At 51.6% G+C, this 15,492-nt stretch overlaps 1 protein-coding gene across 1 annotated transcript; it reads left to right on the top strand.

Annotated features, from left to right (window-relative positions):
- Positions 1 to 2,535: 2,535 nt before the first annotated feature.
- SDS (serine dehydratase) lies at positions 2,536 to 14,824 on the top strand. The gene is made up of 8 exons (XM_002753040.7): positions 2,536 to 2,646; positions 7,297 to 7,451; positions 8,160 to 8,199; positions 8,461 to 8,600; positions 8,699 to 8,790; positions 9,877 to 10,104; positions 13,229 to 13,353; positions 14,116 to 14,824. The coding sequence occupies exons 2-8, from the start codon at positions 7,299 to 7,301 to the stop codon at positions 14,322 to 14,324; spliced, it is 987 nt and encodes a 328-aa protein (XP_002753086.2). The 5' UTR covers positions 2,536 to 2,646; positions 7,297 to 7,298; the 3' UTR covers positions 14,325 to 14,824.
- The last annotated feature ends 668 nt before the right edge of the window (positions 14,825 to 15,492 follow it).

Here is a 15,492-nt window from a genome sequence, read left to right as displayed (position 1 = left end):
TAATGCCCCTCAGGTAGTCAAAATCCTTCTCTATTTTTTTTTCTTTTGCTGTTTGCTGGCTGTTTGTTTTTTTTTTTTTCTTTTTTCCCCAGCTGTGGGAATTTAGCCAATTCATGAGGCCTTGTTCACCATCATTTTAAACTTTCCTTCAGATTTGACCAAGTCAAGTGGCGTTGGTCCAATCCAATGGGAACAAGACCAAAACAACAACAAAAACGAAAACAGTTAGGTGAAGGGAACCAACGGTCCAGCAACGTGTAAGACCACCGAGTGCTCTAACGGCAAGGAGAAGTTCAGGTCAGCCGGTTGTCAATCTTAACTTCTGGTCACGGGGCCCAGGCTGAAGGCTGCTCTCTGCCACCCTAGAATAAGGAAAAACTCACACTCGCCTTCCCTGCTGGACACGAGCGAAACTCCGGAAAGGAGCTGCCTGCCTGCCATCATCGTGGAAGCCAGAAAACTCACCTTCCTCGTTGGAAGCAAGTAATACTCAGAAAAGAAGCTTCACAGAGACATCAACTTTAGATATCAACCAATTTGGGGAGATCAGGAGTTCTCTGGAGGTGGGGAGCTCCCAGGCCTCTGCAGATTGTCCTGTTTTGGGGGCAATCAAGATAGCTCAAGGCTGGGTGCAGTGGCTCATGCCTGTAATCCCAGCACTCTGGGAGGCCGAGGTGGGTAGATCACTTGAGGTCAAGAGTTCAAGACCAGCCCTGGCTAACACGGTGAAACCCCATCTCCACTAAAAACAAAAAATTAGCCGGGTGTGGTGGCACGTGCCTATACTCCAGTGACTTGGGAAGCTGAGATAGGATAATTACTTGAACCCAGGAGAAGGAGGTTGCAATGAGCCAAGATCGTGCCATTGCACTCCAGCCTGGGCGATAGAGGGAGACTGTCTCAAAGGGAAAAAAAGATAGCTCAAGCTGGTACCAAGCACCAATAGGAGATTTGTCAAAGGTCAGGGCCACCTCCACCCAGGGTCCCTTTCAGAGTCTCCAATCTGTAAATCAAAAAGAAGGCCAGTCACAGTGGCTCATGCCTGTAATCCCAGCACTTTGGGAGGCCAAGGCAGGTGGATCACCTGAGGTCAGGAGTTTGAGACCAGCCTGACCAAAATGAAGAAACCTGATCTCTACTAAACCCCATCTCTACTAAAAATACAAAATTAGCCGGCATGGTGGTACATGCCTGTAATCCCAGATGGAGAATCACTTGAAACCATGAGGCGGAGGTTGTAGTGAGCTGAGGTCACGCAATTGCACTCCAGCCTGGGCAACAAGAGCGAAACTCCATCTCAAAAAAAAAAAAAAATCCAAAAGATTCAGACAGGTCTTGGCCAGGCGCGGTGGCTCACGCCTATAATCCCAGCACTTTGGGAGGCCAAGGTGGGTGGATCACAAGGTCAAGAGATCGAGACCATCCTGGTCAACAAGGTGAAACCCCGTCTCTACTAAAAATACAAAAATTAGCTGGGTATGGTGGTGCGCACCTGTAGTCCCAGCTACTCGGGAGGCTGAGGCAGGAGAATTGCTTGAACCCAGAAGGCGGAGGTTGCGGTGAGCCAAGATCGCGCCATTGCACTCCAGCCTGGGTAACAAGAGTGAAACTCCGTCTCAAAAAAAAAAAAGATTCAGACAGGTCTCAATCCATTTAAAAGTTTATTTTGCCAAGGTTAAGAATGCATCTGGGAGACGGGTCTATGCCTTTCTCCAGAGATGACTTCGGGGTGTCAGTACTTAAAGGAGAAAAGCTGGAGGGGAAAGAGGGGGGTATGGGCATATTACAGAATCCATAGTTAGTAAGAGAAGAGGAGCAGGTAGGGAAATACTCAACTACTATTTGTCTTGAGCTCAATAAACTGGTGCTTTACATAAGATAAGGTAAACATAGAGTAGCAACCTGTGGGGATATTTAACCTTTTTTTTTTTTTTTCTGTTGCCAAGGTTGGAGTGCAGTGGCGAGATCTTGTCTCACCGCAACCTCTGCCTCCCAGGTTCAAGCAATTCTTGTGCCTCGGCCTCCTGAGTAGCTGGGATTACAGGCACGTGCCACCACGCCCAGCTGATTTTTGTGTTTTTAGTAGAGGCAGGGTTTCACAATGTTGGCCAGGCTGGTCTCGAACGCCTGACCTCAGGTGATTCACCCACCTCCACCTCCCAAAGTGCCCAGCCAGTATTTAACTCTGAAGCTATCTGCTTAGGAACTAAAGGAAAGGCAGTTTTTTGCATGACTCAGCTTTTCACTTAATTCTTTTTCTTTTACAGTAGTGAGCTGGGGTCCCAAATTTTTATTTCTCTTTCACAAACTGAGGACAGACAAGGGGAAGTGGAAAGAGGGAGAAGGAGGGGTTGTGGGAAAAGCAGGAGGAAGCTGCCAGAGAAGGAAGCTTGGCCAGATTCCGCCTCTCTTCTGCGAGCTCCAGTGGCCTGGGGCCAGGGGGTGGGTCCTGGCTGGGGGTGTAACCAGCCCTGGGGCCCCATTGGCTGCCCTGAGGTGCTGGGGGAATAAAGCTCAGGACCAGGGTAGCCCCTGGGACTGTCCAGAAGACTGCAGACCTCTCTCTGTAAGCTACCTACTCAGTCCATCCCTCCCTCCCTAGCTGTCTTGGCTCTGTCTGCTGCTCAGACCCATCGCCTTTGCCAGGTAAGTGGCCCCATCCTGTTTCATCTCAGGACTGGAGTGTCCCGGCCAACCTGTGGTTTCCCAGGGGAAGAAGGAGACACAGAAAGACTCCACTGAGGCTGGGCATGGTGGCTGTGGCCTATAATCCCAACACTTCAGAAGGCTGAGGCAAGAGGGTTGCTTGAGGCCACAAGTTTGAGACCAGGCTGGGCAACATATTGAGACCCTCATCTCTAAAATATATATATATATATTTGAGATGGAGTCTCACTCTGTCACCCAGGCTGGAGTGCAGTGGCACAATCTCGGCTCACTGCAACCTCTGCCTACCTGGTTCAAGCGATTCTCCTGCCTCAGCCTCCCGAGTAGCTGTGACTACAGGTGTATGCCACCACACCCAGCTAATCCTTGTATTTTTAGCAGAGACAGAGTTTCATCATGCCCAGGCTGATCTTGAACTCCTGACCTAATAAAAAAAATTTTTTTTAATTAATACACTTTGGTGATGCATCCCTGTAGTCCCAACTACTGGGGAGGCTGAATTGGAAGGATTGCTTTCGCCCAGGAGGTCGAGGCTGCAGTGAGCAATGATTGTACCCCTGCACTCCAGCCTGGGTGCAAGACCCTGTCTCAAATTTGTAAAAAAAGAGAGTTAGGCATAAATGCTGCCTGAGTTCGTGTCCAGTTCCGTGCCTCAGCTTCCTCTTCTGTCGAATGGGGATAAGCGTAGAGCCTTACTCCTGAGGTGGCGGTGAGGGTGAAAGGATGACCGGCAATTCAGGTGCCCAGCCCAGATTTCATGAACGTTCATATCGACTGAGCTCTTACTGTGAACCAAGTGAGAGCAGAGGTGGCTTCTGACTAAGTCAAGTGGGCAGACAGCGGCTCAGGGCACCCTCCCTCCTCCTCGCCAGGCACAACCTCTTCTGAAGTCTTATACGATCCTTGGGGCAGGGTGGGACTGGCAGGCTGGACATGGTTAATGGATGCTCACTTTATGGAGAGCCGCAGCAGGGAAGGGGCTGCCTGCAGGAGGAGCCCTGGCCTTTTACCTGAAGGCATCCCATTTGCGCCACCTGGGACAGATGGCGGGAGGTTCGCCTCAAATCTGCCTGAAAAGGGTCTCCGTCGCCGGCTCCTCCCACCCCCGCCCTGGGTGTCCCTGACGGCAGGCCTTGGTGGCCAACATCAGCATCAATGTCAAGTCAGTCAGAACTGGGTGTGGTGGCTCATGCTTGTAATACCAGAACTTTGGGAAGCCGAGGCGGGCAGATCACTTGAAGTCAGGAGTTCGAGACCAGCCTGGCCAACATGGTGAAACCCTGTCTCTGCTAAAAATGCAGCCTGTGATCCCAGCTACTTGAGAGGCTAAGGCAGGAGAATCACTCGAACTCAGAATGCAGAGGTTGCAGCAACAGAGGGAGATTATAAATAAATAAACAAACAAACAAATAAATAAATAAATACTGGGCCACTGCCCTCCAGCCTGGGCAACAGAGGGAGATTCTCAATCAATCAATCAGTCAGTCAGTCCAGGGATGCCGTTGTTTGGGGATTAACCTCCAGGAGCTGAGAGTTTATTCCCATTTAGGGACATCCTGTTTTGAAGTGTGCCCCAGTCTCTGACTTTTATTCAAGAGATCCAGCGGGGAGAGGGCGTCTGTTCAAGTTCCCCCTCCCTAAGCCCTGAATGTCAGTTAATTCAGATACACTCTATTTGGGGGATGCTAAGGCTGGTGGGGCAGTTGGGATCCCCACTCCCCACTCTCCTTCTGACCGAGGGATGTCTGGCTCATTCTGGGGATGGATGTCCAAGCTAGGAGCGCCCAGGACAGGATGGCGGTGGAGATGGGCTGCAGGCTAGCCACCCTTTCCTGGCTTTCTGGGATGGTGGAGGGAGGGGGAACCAGAGAGCCCCTCAGCCAACACCTGCTGATCTCTTCTGGCCTGGTCCAAGTTGAGGAGAACCAAATCCACCCTCAGACTCTCGGGGTGGGAGGGGAAGATGGAAAGGCTGAGTGGGCGGACGTGGCTGTGGCTAGACCCAGGGCCACCTCAACCACTTCATCCCCCACAGCCCATCCGGAAGCGGGAGCCTGAGCCACACACATGGGTCAAAGACAGAGCCCGGGCCCTGGAGCCAACTGCCCAAGTTCAAATCCTGCCTCCCTGCCTCACTCACAGTATGACTTTGGGCAAATTATGTTAGTGTTTTGCTTCCTGCTCCAGTGGAGCAAACTACCCAAAAATGTGACGAAACAGCAAGTCAGGCGTCATGGCTCACGCCTCTAATCCCAGCACTTCGGGAGGCTGAGGCAGGTGGATCACAGGGTCAGGAGTTTGAGACCAGCCTGGCCAACATGGTGAAACCCCGTCTCTACTAAAAATACAAAAATTAGTCAGGCATGGTGGCACACGCCTGTAGTCCCAGCTACTCAGGGGGCTCAGGCAGGAGAATCGCTTGAACCTGGGAGGCGGAGGTTGCAGTGAGCTGAGATCTTGCCAATGCACTCCAGCCTGAGTGATGGACTGAGATTCTGTCTCAGAAACCCTCAAAAGACAGCAAGCCGGGCATTGTGGCTCACAACTGTAATCCGGCACTTTGGGAGGCTGAGGCAGGCAGATTGCTTGAGGCCAGGAGTTGGAGATGAGCCTGGCCAACATAGCAAGACCCCATCTCTACCAGAATAAACCAATAAAATTTAAAAGCTAAGTAATTAGTCAATGCTATAACAATTATGACAAAATTAATAATTATGAAAGCGTTTTCCTAACTGAATATTAGGCTTCCCAAACGTTAGTGTTTTTTTTAATGTATGTATTTAAATAAGTAATATAGGCATATGGTAAAACACCCAAACAGCTCAAAGAAGAGTGCTATGAACCTGAGGGCAGCTCTCCCAAGACCCCTCCCAGGCCATTCTGACATGCATGTTTTCTGAGATGCTCTGGGCGCACCGAAGCATGTAGACTGAAAAAAAAAAAAAAAAAAGAAAGAAAGAAAGGAAAAGAAAATAAATGAAAATTAAAAATTTTTTTTTAAATAAGGAAAACATGGCCGGGCGCGGTGGCTCAAGCCTGTAATCCCAGCACTTTGGGAGGCCGAGGTGGGTGGATCACGAGGTCAAGAGATCGAGACCATCCTGGTCAACATGGTGAAACCCCGTCTCTACTAAAAAAAAATACAAAAAATTAGCTGGGCATGGTGGCGTTTGCCTGTAATCCCAGCTACTCAGGAGGCTGAGGCAGGAGAAATGCCTGAACCCAGGAGGTGGAGGTTGCGGTGAGCCGTGATCGCACCATTGCACTCCAGCCTGGGTGACAAGAGTGAAAACTCCGTCTCAAGAAAAAAAAAATAAGAAAAACATGTAGACTATATGTGTGTATGTGTGGATGGACTGTATGTTTGGATGGATTATGTTATGTGTGTGGATGGATTGTGTGTGTGGATGGATTGTGTGTGTGGATGGATTGTGTGTGTGTTTGGATGGATTGTGCGTGTGTGGATGAATTGTGTGTGTGGATGGATTGTGTGTGTGTGTGTGGATGGATTGTGTGTGTGTGTGTGGATGGATTGTGTGTATGTTTGGAAGGATTGTGTGTGTGTGTGTGGATGGATTGTGTGTGTGTTTGGATGGATTGTGTGTGTGTGTGTATGGATTGTGTGTGTGTTTGGATGGATTGTGTGTGTATGTGTGTTCCTGCATTTTTTGCATAGACTATTTCTTTTCTCTCTCTCTCTCTTTTTTTTTTTTTTTTTTGAGGCAGAATCTCACTCTGCCGCCCAGGCTGGAGTGCCATGGTGTGATCTCAGCTCACTGCAACCTCTGCCTCCCCAGTTCAAGCAATGCTTCTGCCTCAGCCTCCCCAGTAGCTGGGATTACAGGCATGTGCCACCACGCCTGGCTAATTTTTGTATTTTGTACAGATGGGATTTTACCATGTCGGCCAGGCTGGTCTCAAACTCCTGATCTTATGATCTGACTGGCTCGGCCTTTCAAAGTGCTGGTATTATCAGTGTGAGCCACTGCACCTGGCATTGTTTTTTTGCTTTGTTTTGTTTTGTTTGTTTGTTTTTTGAGAAATAGTCTCACTCTCACCCAGGCTGGAGTGCAGTGGTGCAATCTCAGCTCACTGCAACCTCCACCTCCTGGGTTCAAGTGATTCTCCTGCCTCAGCCTCCTGAGTAGCTGGGACTACAGGTATGTGCCACCATGCTCAGCTAATTTTGTTGTTGTTGTTGTATTTTTAGTAGAGATAGGGTTTTGCCACGTTGGCCAGGCTGGTCCTGAACTCCTGACCCCGGACGATCAGCCTACCTTGACCTCCCAAAGTGCTGGGATTACACACACGGGTCACCATGCCTGGCCTGACCTCATGCATTTTGAAAGCTATGAGGTCTGAGTGTTATCTCTTCAGCCTTCCAGCAAATGTGTGAAAGGTCCCTGTCCCCATTTTATAGATGGCAGAGCTTAGGCTGAGGTGTGATTGCCTGTCTGATGTCACATGGCGAGTAGGTGGCCTAGTTGCGATTAGAGGCCAGGTCTCCAGGATGCTGTCTCATCTAAGCCCTTGCCTGACTTGCTGGGAAGTGAGGGAAGGGGTCCCTCCGGCAGTGCCGGCACCGGGGCTAACTCTCCTGACCCTCTGGGTTTTCTTCCTTTCTCCCAGCAATGATGTCCAGAGAGCCCTTGCATGTGAAGACCCCCATCCGTGACAGCATGGCCCTGTCCAAAGTGGCCAGTACCAGCGTCTACCTCAAGATGGACAGTGCCCAGCCCTCCGGCTCCTTCAAGATCCGGGGCATTGGGCATTTCTGCAAGAGGGTACGGGACCGGCTCAGCATCATCTGGGCAGGGGCGGCAGGTCCTCCTTCCTTGACAGGGCAGGGCCAGGGCTATGTGAAATTAAAGGTGTTGGGCCGGGCGCAGTGGCTCACACCTATAATCCCAGCGCTTTGGGAGGCCGAGGTGGGCAGGTCATGAGGTCAAGAAATCAAGACCATCCTACTAACATGGTGAAACCCTGTCTCTACTAAAAATACAAAAAAATTAGCTGGGCGTGCTGGCAGGTGCCTGTAGTCCCAGCTATCTGGGAGGCTGAGGCAGGAGAATCACTTGAATCCAGGAGGCAGAGGTTGCAGTGAGCCAAGATCATGCCACTGCACCCCAGCCTGGGTGACAGAGTGAGATTCTGTCTCAAAAAGAAAGAAATTAAAGGTGTTGCAGGATAAGCCTGCTGACTCCCTGCAAGGGCTGAGTGTCCACCATTAGGGCTTCCTCTGCTTGAGGGATGCCCCTCCAGGAGGGTCCCTGGGGACTGATCCCAGACCCATCAGTCGCCTGTTTTCCTCCACCCTTTCCTGAGCCAGTCTCTTTGGAGGCGGGAGATGCAGTCTCAGAAAAGGGGAGAACAAGTTCCGAATGAAGGAAACGTCAGTGTCCATGGGTCCTGGCAGCTATTCCAGGTGGGCAGGAAGAGCACAGGCAATGACGGGGACGTGGGCCTGAGCGCCTCTCCTGTTGTCTCCACAGTGGGCCAAGCAAGGCTGCGCACATTTTGTCTGCTCCTCGGGTAAGTGACCTGCTTCCCCGTCCTGTCCTCTGCTGTGTGTCCTGGGGTCAGGCACTCTGCTTCTCTGAGCACTGGATTTCCCAGCAATGAGCCATTGGAAACATGGGCAGCAGCCAATTTGGAATTCCAGGGGGAGGCCAGTAGTCGCACAGGGTGGAGAGGTGAGGGGGACAGCCAGAGTCCCCAGTAGACAGTGAGCAGTCCTGCCTGGGCTCCTAGACGCTCCTGCACTGACATGCTCTCCACCCTTGACCCTGGCAGCTGGCAACGCAGGCATGGCGGCTGCATATGCAGCCAGGCAACTGGGCATCCCTTCCACCGTCGTCGTGCCCAGCACCACACCTGCCCTCACCATTGAGCGCCTCAAGAATGAAGGTGCCACAGTCAAGGTGGTGGGTGAGGTGAGTGCCAACCCAGAGCAGGGGTGAGAGAGGGCACCCAGTGGCTGGACAGGGTCCCCTTGTGCCTCACCCCTCCCCTCTCCCCTGTGGCCTTGCAGTTACTGGACGAAGCCTTTGAGCTGGCCAAGGCCCTGGCGAAGAACAACCCTGGCTGGGTCTACATTCCCCCCTTTGACGACCCCCTCATCTGGTATGTGGAGTTCAAGGTCACTTGGTGGGGGTGGCAGCCACCGCCCTATATCGCTGGGCAGGCATTGCTGTGATGCACATCATCACATCCTCATGCACAGCAGCTGCACACGTGTGTACACACCACCAGGTAGAAGCACACAGAGGCCAGGCACAGCGGCTTACATCTATAATCCCAGCACTTCAGAAGACCAAGGTGGGAGTATCACCTCAGGTCAGGAGTTTGAGACCAGTCTGGCCAACATGGTGAAACCCCGTCTCTACTAAAAATATGAAAGTTAGCTGGGCGTGGTGACACACACCTGTAATCCCAGCTACTCGGGAGGCTGAGGCAGGAGTATCACTTGAACCGGAGAGGTGGAGGTTGCAGTGAGCTGAGATGGTGCCATTGCACTCCAGCCTGGGCAAGAGAGTGAGACTCCATCTCAAAAACAAAAAAGAAAGAAGAAACACACATGTCATAGCCCCGCACAGCAGCAGGTGCACACACACACATGCACCAAATGCCCCTTCTCCATGGCTGCACACACAACACACCCAAGACTGAGCACACAGGCACACAGATGCCCACGTGTCAGCGGTTGGGGCCTCCTGGAAGCAGACCTGGGAACAAAGGTTGCAGGGAAAGTTTATTTGAGGGGCAATTCTGTGGGGAGTGAAGAAGTCAAGCAGGGAAGGAAGGGGGCTTGCTTTTTCTTCTTTCTATCATCCAGTCCAAAATGTCAGGAAGGGGGCTTTCCAGGGCAGGTGGCCACTGTGGGTGGCTGGAGGTTAATCCCTTGGGGGACCCTGGGAGCCAGTGTAGAAGGTACACCGCAGTTTACCTGCCCCTGGAAGAGGGAGCCGGGGGTTCGTACACCAACCCGTAGGCGTTGGTTGAGGGCTGCTCTCGGGGGCTGCCATCTCTGACTGTGTTTGCAGGTAGCTCAGATGGCCAGAGAAAGTTCTCAGGTAGAGGAAGCTGATATGGGGGGTGGGGAAGGGACTAACCCCAGGGCCATCCACTGGGATGAGGCTGGTGCAAACCTGAGCTGGTGTCTCCAGGAAGCCCAGCCCTGACCTGCCACCCTGTCTCCCCACCCTCCAGGGAAGGCCACACTTCCATCATCAAAGAGCTGAAGGAGGCACTGGGGGCAAAGCCGGGGGCCATCGCACTGTCGGTGGGCGGCGGGGGCCTGCTGTGTGGAGTGGTCCAGGGACTGCAGGAGGTGGGCTGGGGGGACGTGCCTGTCATCGCCATGGAGACCTTTGGCGCCCACAGCTTCCACGCAGCCACCACTGCAGGCAAGCTCGTCTCCCTGCCCAAGATCACCAGGTGAGCAGCTGGGGTGCCTCCCTCGGGTGTCCAGCAAGCACTGGGGAGTAGGTCCTGATGTCAGCCTGTTTTACAGGTGAGGAAATGGAGGCTCTGATCACTTGCCCAGGGTCACGTCCACTGAGTGGTACAGCTTGGGCTCAACCCCAGGTCTGTGTGACTCCATCACGTCACACTTCCTCACATGAAAACCCTCCTAGGAAGCTGGGCACAGTGACTTGTGCCTGTAATCCCAGCACTTTGGGTGACTGAGGCAGGAGGACCACTTGCGGTTAGGAGTTCAAGACCAGTCTGAGCAACGTAGAGATTCCCATCTCTACAAAAAAAGTTGTCTTTTTTTGTTTGTTGTTGTTGTTTTAATTAACTGGGCATGGTAGCACACATCCATAGTCCCAGGTATTCAGGAGGCTAAGGTGGGAGGACTGCTTAAGCCCAGGAGGCAGAGGCTGCAGTAAGCCATGATCACACCAGTGCACTCCAGCCTGGGTGGCATAGCAAGACCCTGTCTAGAGACAAAAAAAAAGAAAGAAAGAGGCCGGGCACGGTGGCTCACGCCTGTAATCCCAGCACTTTGGGAGGCTGAGGCAGGTGGATCACGAGGTCCAGAGATCGAGACCATCCTGGTCAACATGGTGAAACTCTGTCTCTACTAAAGATACAAAAAATTAGCTGGGCATGGTGGCGCGTGCCTGTAATCCCAGCTACTCAGGAGGCTGAGGCAGGAGAATTGCCTGAACCCAGGAGGCGGAGGTTGCGGTGAGCCAAGATCACGCCATTGCACTCCAGCCTGGGTAACAAGAGCGAAACTCCGTCTCAAAAAAAAAAAAAAGAAAGAAAGAAAGAAAGAAAGAAAGAAAAAGAAGAAGGAAGGAAGGGAGGAAGGGAGGAAGGGAGGGAGGGAGGGAGAGAGGGAGAGAGAAAGCCCGTTCAGGGCTGGGATACGAACTCTTTAGGAACAAGACTTGTGTTTATGCACCACTCTTTCCCCAGATCAGCCAGTGTCTTGCACACAATAGGGTCTCAGGGGTGGGCTTCCTGGGAGGATGTTGGCAAAGTAATGAGGTATGTAAAACCTTGACACGGAGGAATCAGTAAACGATTCCTATGAGGCCTTCCTTCCTTCCTTCTTCCTTTTTCCTTCCTTCCTTCCTTCCTTCTTCCCTCCCTTCCTCCCTCCCTCCCTCTTTTCCTTCTCCTTTTTTCTTTCCTTCCTTTTTTCTATTTCCTTCCTTCTTTTCTTCCTTTCTTCTCTCTTCCTCTCCTTCTTTTTTCTTTTTCTTTCTTCTTTCTCTCTTTCCCTCCTTCCTTCCTCTTTCTTTCTTTCCTGTCTTTCTTTCCTTTTTGATAGATAGTACTTAATTAGAAAGAAGTTTTGGCCCCATTACACAGAAGACCCAAATAACAATGGCTTACGTGATATTGAGCTTTACCATGAAAAGTCAGGGCCCTGGGTCCCTTGAGTTTGTTTCCCCATTATCCTTAGCACATAGCCTTATGGTCCAAAATGGTTGCCTGAGTGCCAGCTATCACACCCACATTCCATCAGGCAGGGAGGGAGAAGCAAGGGCAGAAGGCTATGCGCCAACCTTCAAACACAGACACAACATTTCCACTTACCTTTTTGTTGGCCTGAATTTAGTCGCGTGGCCACACGCAGCTGCAAGAAAGGCTGGAAAATGTCTTTACAGTAGGGGCCCATGTGTGTAGCTAGAAGACACCGGGGCAGACCACAGTCTCTGCTACAGATATGGAAGACTGGGCCCAGCTAGCTAAGAACTCCTTCTGAATTCCTGAGCCTGGCATCTGGAGCTGCTGTGTCGCACACTCTAGGGACTGAAGATGTCATGGCTGAGTGCCTACTGTTAACAATGTGCTGCTCAGGGCTGAGGTGGCCCAGGCCCTCGAGATACTCCTGGGGAAGGGAGAGGGGGCAGCTGAGCTGGGAATAGAGCCAGTGGTTGCCCCGGGAGGCTGGGGACAGCATCAACACATTGGTTACCAGTGCAGGTCCTGGAGTTACACAGACCCTGCTTGTAGCCCCAGCTCCAGCACTCCCTAGGTGTGTGACCTTGGGCAAGTGACCTTATACTCTCTGCCTCAGTTTCCCCTTCCCCAAATCCAACCAACTAACAGCAAAGTTATTGTGCAAATTCAATAATGCCTGTGAAGTGCTTGGCACCTAATGCTTTCTTAAGAAGTGCTCAGGTTGCTTGTTACTATGAGGGAGAACCATTTGAGAATTCCACATAGGGCCGTGGGACTCAGTACTCTCCCAGGAGGACTCCTTGGAGGAGGTGGCCTTAATCCTGAGCCTTAAAGGTCAGTAGGATGTGGGCGGGCAGAGTGGTGCTAAACTTCGTGAGGGCTAACCAGGTAGAGGTTGCAACGGGGAGCAAAGGGAGTCCCATCAGGGAAGAACAAGGGTCCTCTTAGGCATTTGCTCCTGACTTAGTGTTAAATGGAATATGATGCTCAGCTGAGGCAGGAGGATCACTTGAGCCCAGGAATTCAAGATCAGCCTGAGTTCAGGCATAGTGGCTCATGCCTATAATCCCAACACTTTGGAAGGCTGAGGTGTTTGGATCACCTGAGGTCAGGAGTTCGAGGCCAGCTTGGCCAACATGATGAAACCCCATCTCTACTAAAAACACAAAAATTAGCCAGGCATGGTGGTGGGTGCCTGTTGTCCCTGCTAATTGGGCGGCTGAGGCAGGAGAATTGTTTGAACCCAGGAGGCAAAGATTGCAGTGAGCCGAGATCGTGCCACTGCACTCCAGCCTGGACAACAGAGCAAGACTCCATCTCAAAAAAAAGAAAAAAGAAAAAAAAAAGCCCAGCCTGGGCAACATAGTGACACCTAGTCTTAAAAAAATTAAAAATAATTATAATAAATAATACACTAAATGATGCCAATTCAAACACTCTGCACCTTATTAGAAGACCCCACTTGGTTTGGGATCCCTGAGACTTTTCAGTGCCTTACAGCTGCAGAGGTGACGCCTGGCTCTCTGCCGGCAGATGCACTGCCTTCTCCGTCTCACATCCGTCTCCTTCTCTCCCTCCCTGCCCCCACCTCTCTCCTGTTCCCCCACCCCTTCCTCTCCTGTGTTCCCACTTCTCTCAGTGTTGCCAAGGCCCTGGGTGTGAAGACTGTGGGGGCTCAGGCCCTGAAGCTGTTTCAGGAACACCCCATTTTCTCGGAAGTTATCTCAGACCAGGAGGCTGTCGCCGCCATTGAGAAGTTCGTGGGTATGTGCCAAGTCCTCTGAGGACCTGACCTGCTGACTCAGGAGCTAAGTGGCTGTCCACTTGGTGTGCCATTGGGGATCCCACTCACCCCAAATTTTCTTCACAGTTCTGTCTTCCATCTCTGCCTAGAACTTTCCGTTAATGGAATATAATACAATGCAGCATAGAAATAGAAAAGCAAAAGCCATACATCTTAGAAAAGTAACCCTGATAACCATAGCAGCAGCAAACAATAAGTGAATATTTAAAATGTTGCTTCTGAGTTTCCTGGTAGCCAAGGTAAAAACAGAAAACATGGGGCTCAGAGTTGGATTCATTCACAGGTGGGTCTGTAACTAGGTTGGGCTCTTTCTGGGTTCAGTCTAGGATAGGGATGGCAAAAAAAAAAAAAAAAGAAAGAAAGAAAGAAAAGAAAAGGAGAAAAAACATAGTAGCATTTGTGCTTCTGTACCTACTGCACACTTGGCTAATCAACCATGGAACTCTTGCTCAAATTATGCCTCAGAATCCTTCTCAACACAGTGCTCACACAACTGCACTCATTCCATCAGCATTAGCACTCATGATGAAACCTAGGCCCTGGCTCAGGGTTAGAAGGGCCAACCCAGGGTGATGACGAGATGTTTGGTCCAGGACCTGCGTCTGCAGTCAGGGCTGAGAGCTGATTGGCTCAGTATTCCCAAGCCTTGCCAATGGCCTATCAGCTCCCCGTGCACCCTGGGAAACTCAGGCCACACCCCTACTACCCCCTTTCTCTGGCAGATGATGAGAAGATCCTGGTGGAGCCCGCCTGTGGGGCAGCCCTGGCAGCCGTCTACAGCCACGTGGTCCAGAAGCTCCAATGGGAGGGGAAGCTCCCAGCCCCACTGCCATCCCTCGTGGTCATCGTCTGTGGAGGCAGCAACATCAGCCTGGCCCAGCTGCGGACGCTCAAGGAACAGCTGGGCATGACAAATGGGTTGCTCAAGTGAGGACGGATCACTTACCCGTCTGTCCTCTCCTAGCTCAGGAGACCCCTGGAGGGGCTAGTTTTATCCAGCGCCTCATTGTACGTTTGGTTGAGTGCCTGTGGCCGGGTGCAGGTCAACTTCTTGTTATCAGAAGCCCACTCTGCAGACACCAAAGGTCAGCAGGCAGTGAGGCTGTGAATTGGGCCTTTTTGGTATCTGTGTGACTGCTCTGTGCCCATCCTTAGCCACCCTGCTGGCGTGGCAAATGCCCACAAGTAACACACCAGGTCCCCAGAGTGGGGAGGATGGGGAAGACCTCAATCACAGCAGTGGGGGATTCCTCGAAGCTGTGACACGGCCCCAGAACTTGTTTCCAGGAAAGGTGAACAGAGCCACAGTGGTCCAGGGTTGAGGAATCATCTCAGCCATCCCCCCAGGAAGCCCACTCCTGACCCTTCCCAATTTTTCTAATGTGCAAACTTTTTCATTGGAAAAAGAAAAATACATATTTATGAAACAAAGATCCTGTACATTTTCTCATCATCAGTTGTCTTCCTTCCTCCTTTCATTCCACCCCAAGTCTGCTCTCAGGCCCAGCTCTCAACTGGGACCCCAGAGTGAGGCCAGAGCCTGACTCCAGCTGGTCTTATGTGCCAGGACAGGGGCATCCCTGTACCACAGGGAGCAGGTGGCTCAACAAGAAGGACTTGGGGTGGGACAAAGGCTGCCTCTGCTGAAGGGAGAAGCAGCTGGGGGAGGCCAACCTCATTCTGATATGAAGTCCTTCCTGATAAGTCAGAATTATTTCACCACAGCCCCACTGGAAGCAAAGAAGTGAAGGCCCCTCTCCTGAGGGTGTGTGAGCTGACAATGGACATCCATCTCTGGGAGAGGGAAGAGGTGGGTGGACTTGAAGTCAATGTCATGCAAACCCTTCTCAAACATGGAACCCTCTCTTCCAACGAAAGCATACGCTGAAGCCCGTATCATAGATCAGAGAGGAATTACTGGGGCTAGCTCCAGAGCATGAAGGGAACCTCACCCTCAGGGCACTTTTTGGATGACCCTACGTTCAAACTGAAGTTTAAGAATCACTTGGGGCTGGGTACAGTGGCTCATGCCTGAAATTCCAGCACTTTGGGAGGCCAAAGAGAGCAGACCACTTGAGGTCAGGAGTTCAAGACTGGCC

Source organism: Callithrix jacchus, chromosome 9, assembly GCF_049354715.1.
Source record: "Callithrix jacchus isolate 240 chromosome 9, calJac240_pri, whole genome shotgun sequence".
Taxonomy (NCBI): Eukaryota; Metazoa; Chordata; class Mammalia; order Primates; family Cebidae; genus Callithrix; species Callithrix jacchus.
The sequence above is the reverse complement of the archived record's forward strand: the minus strand, read 5'-3'. Positions and strand labels throughout refer to the sequence as shown.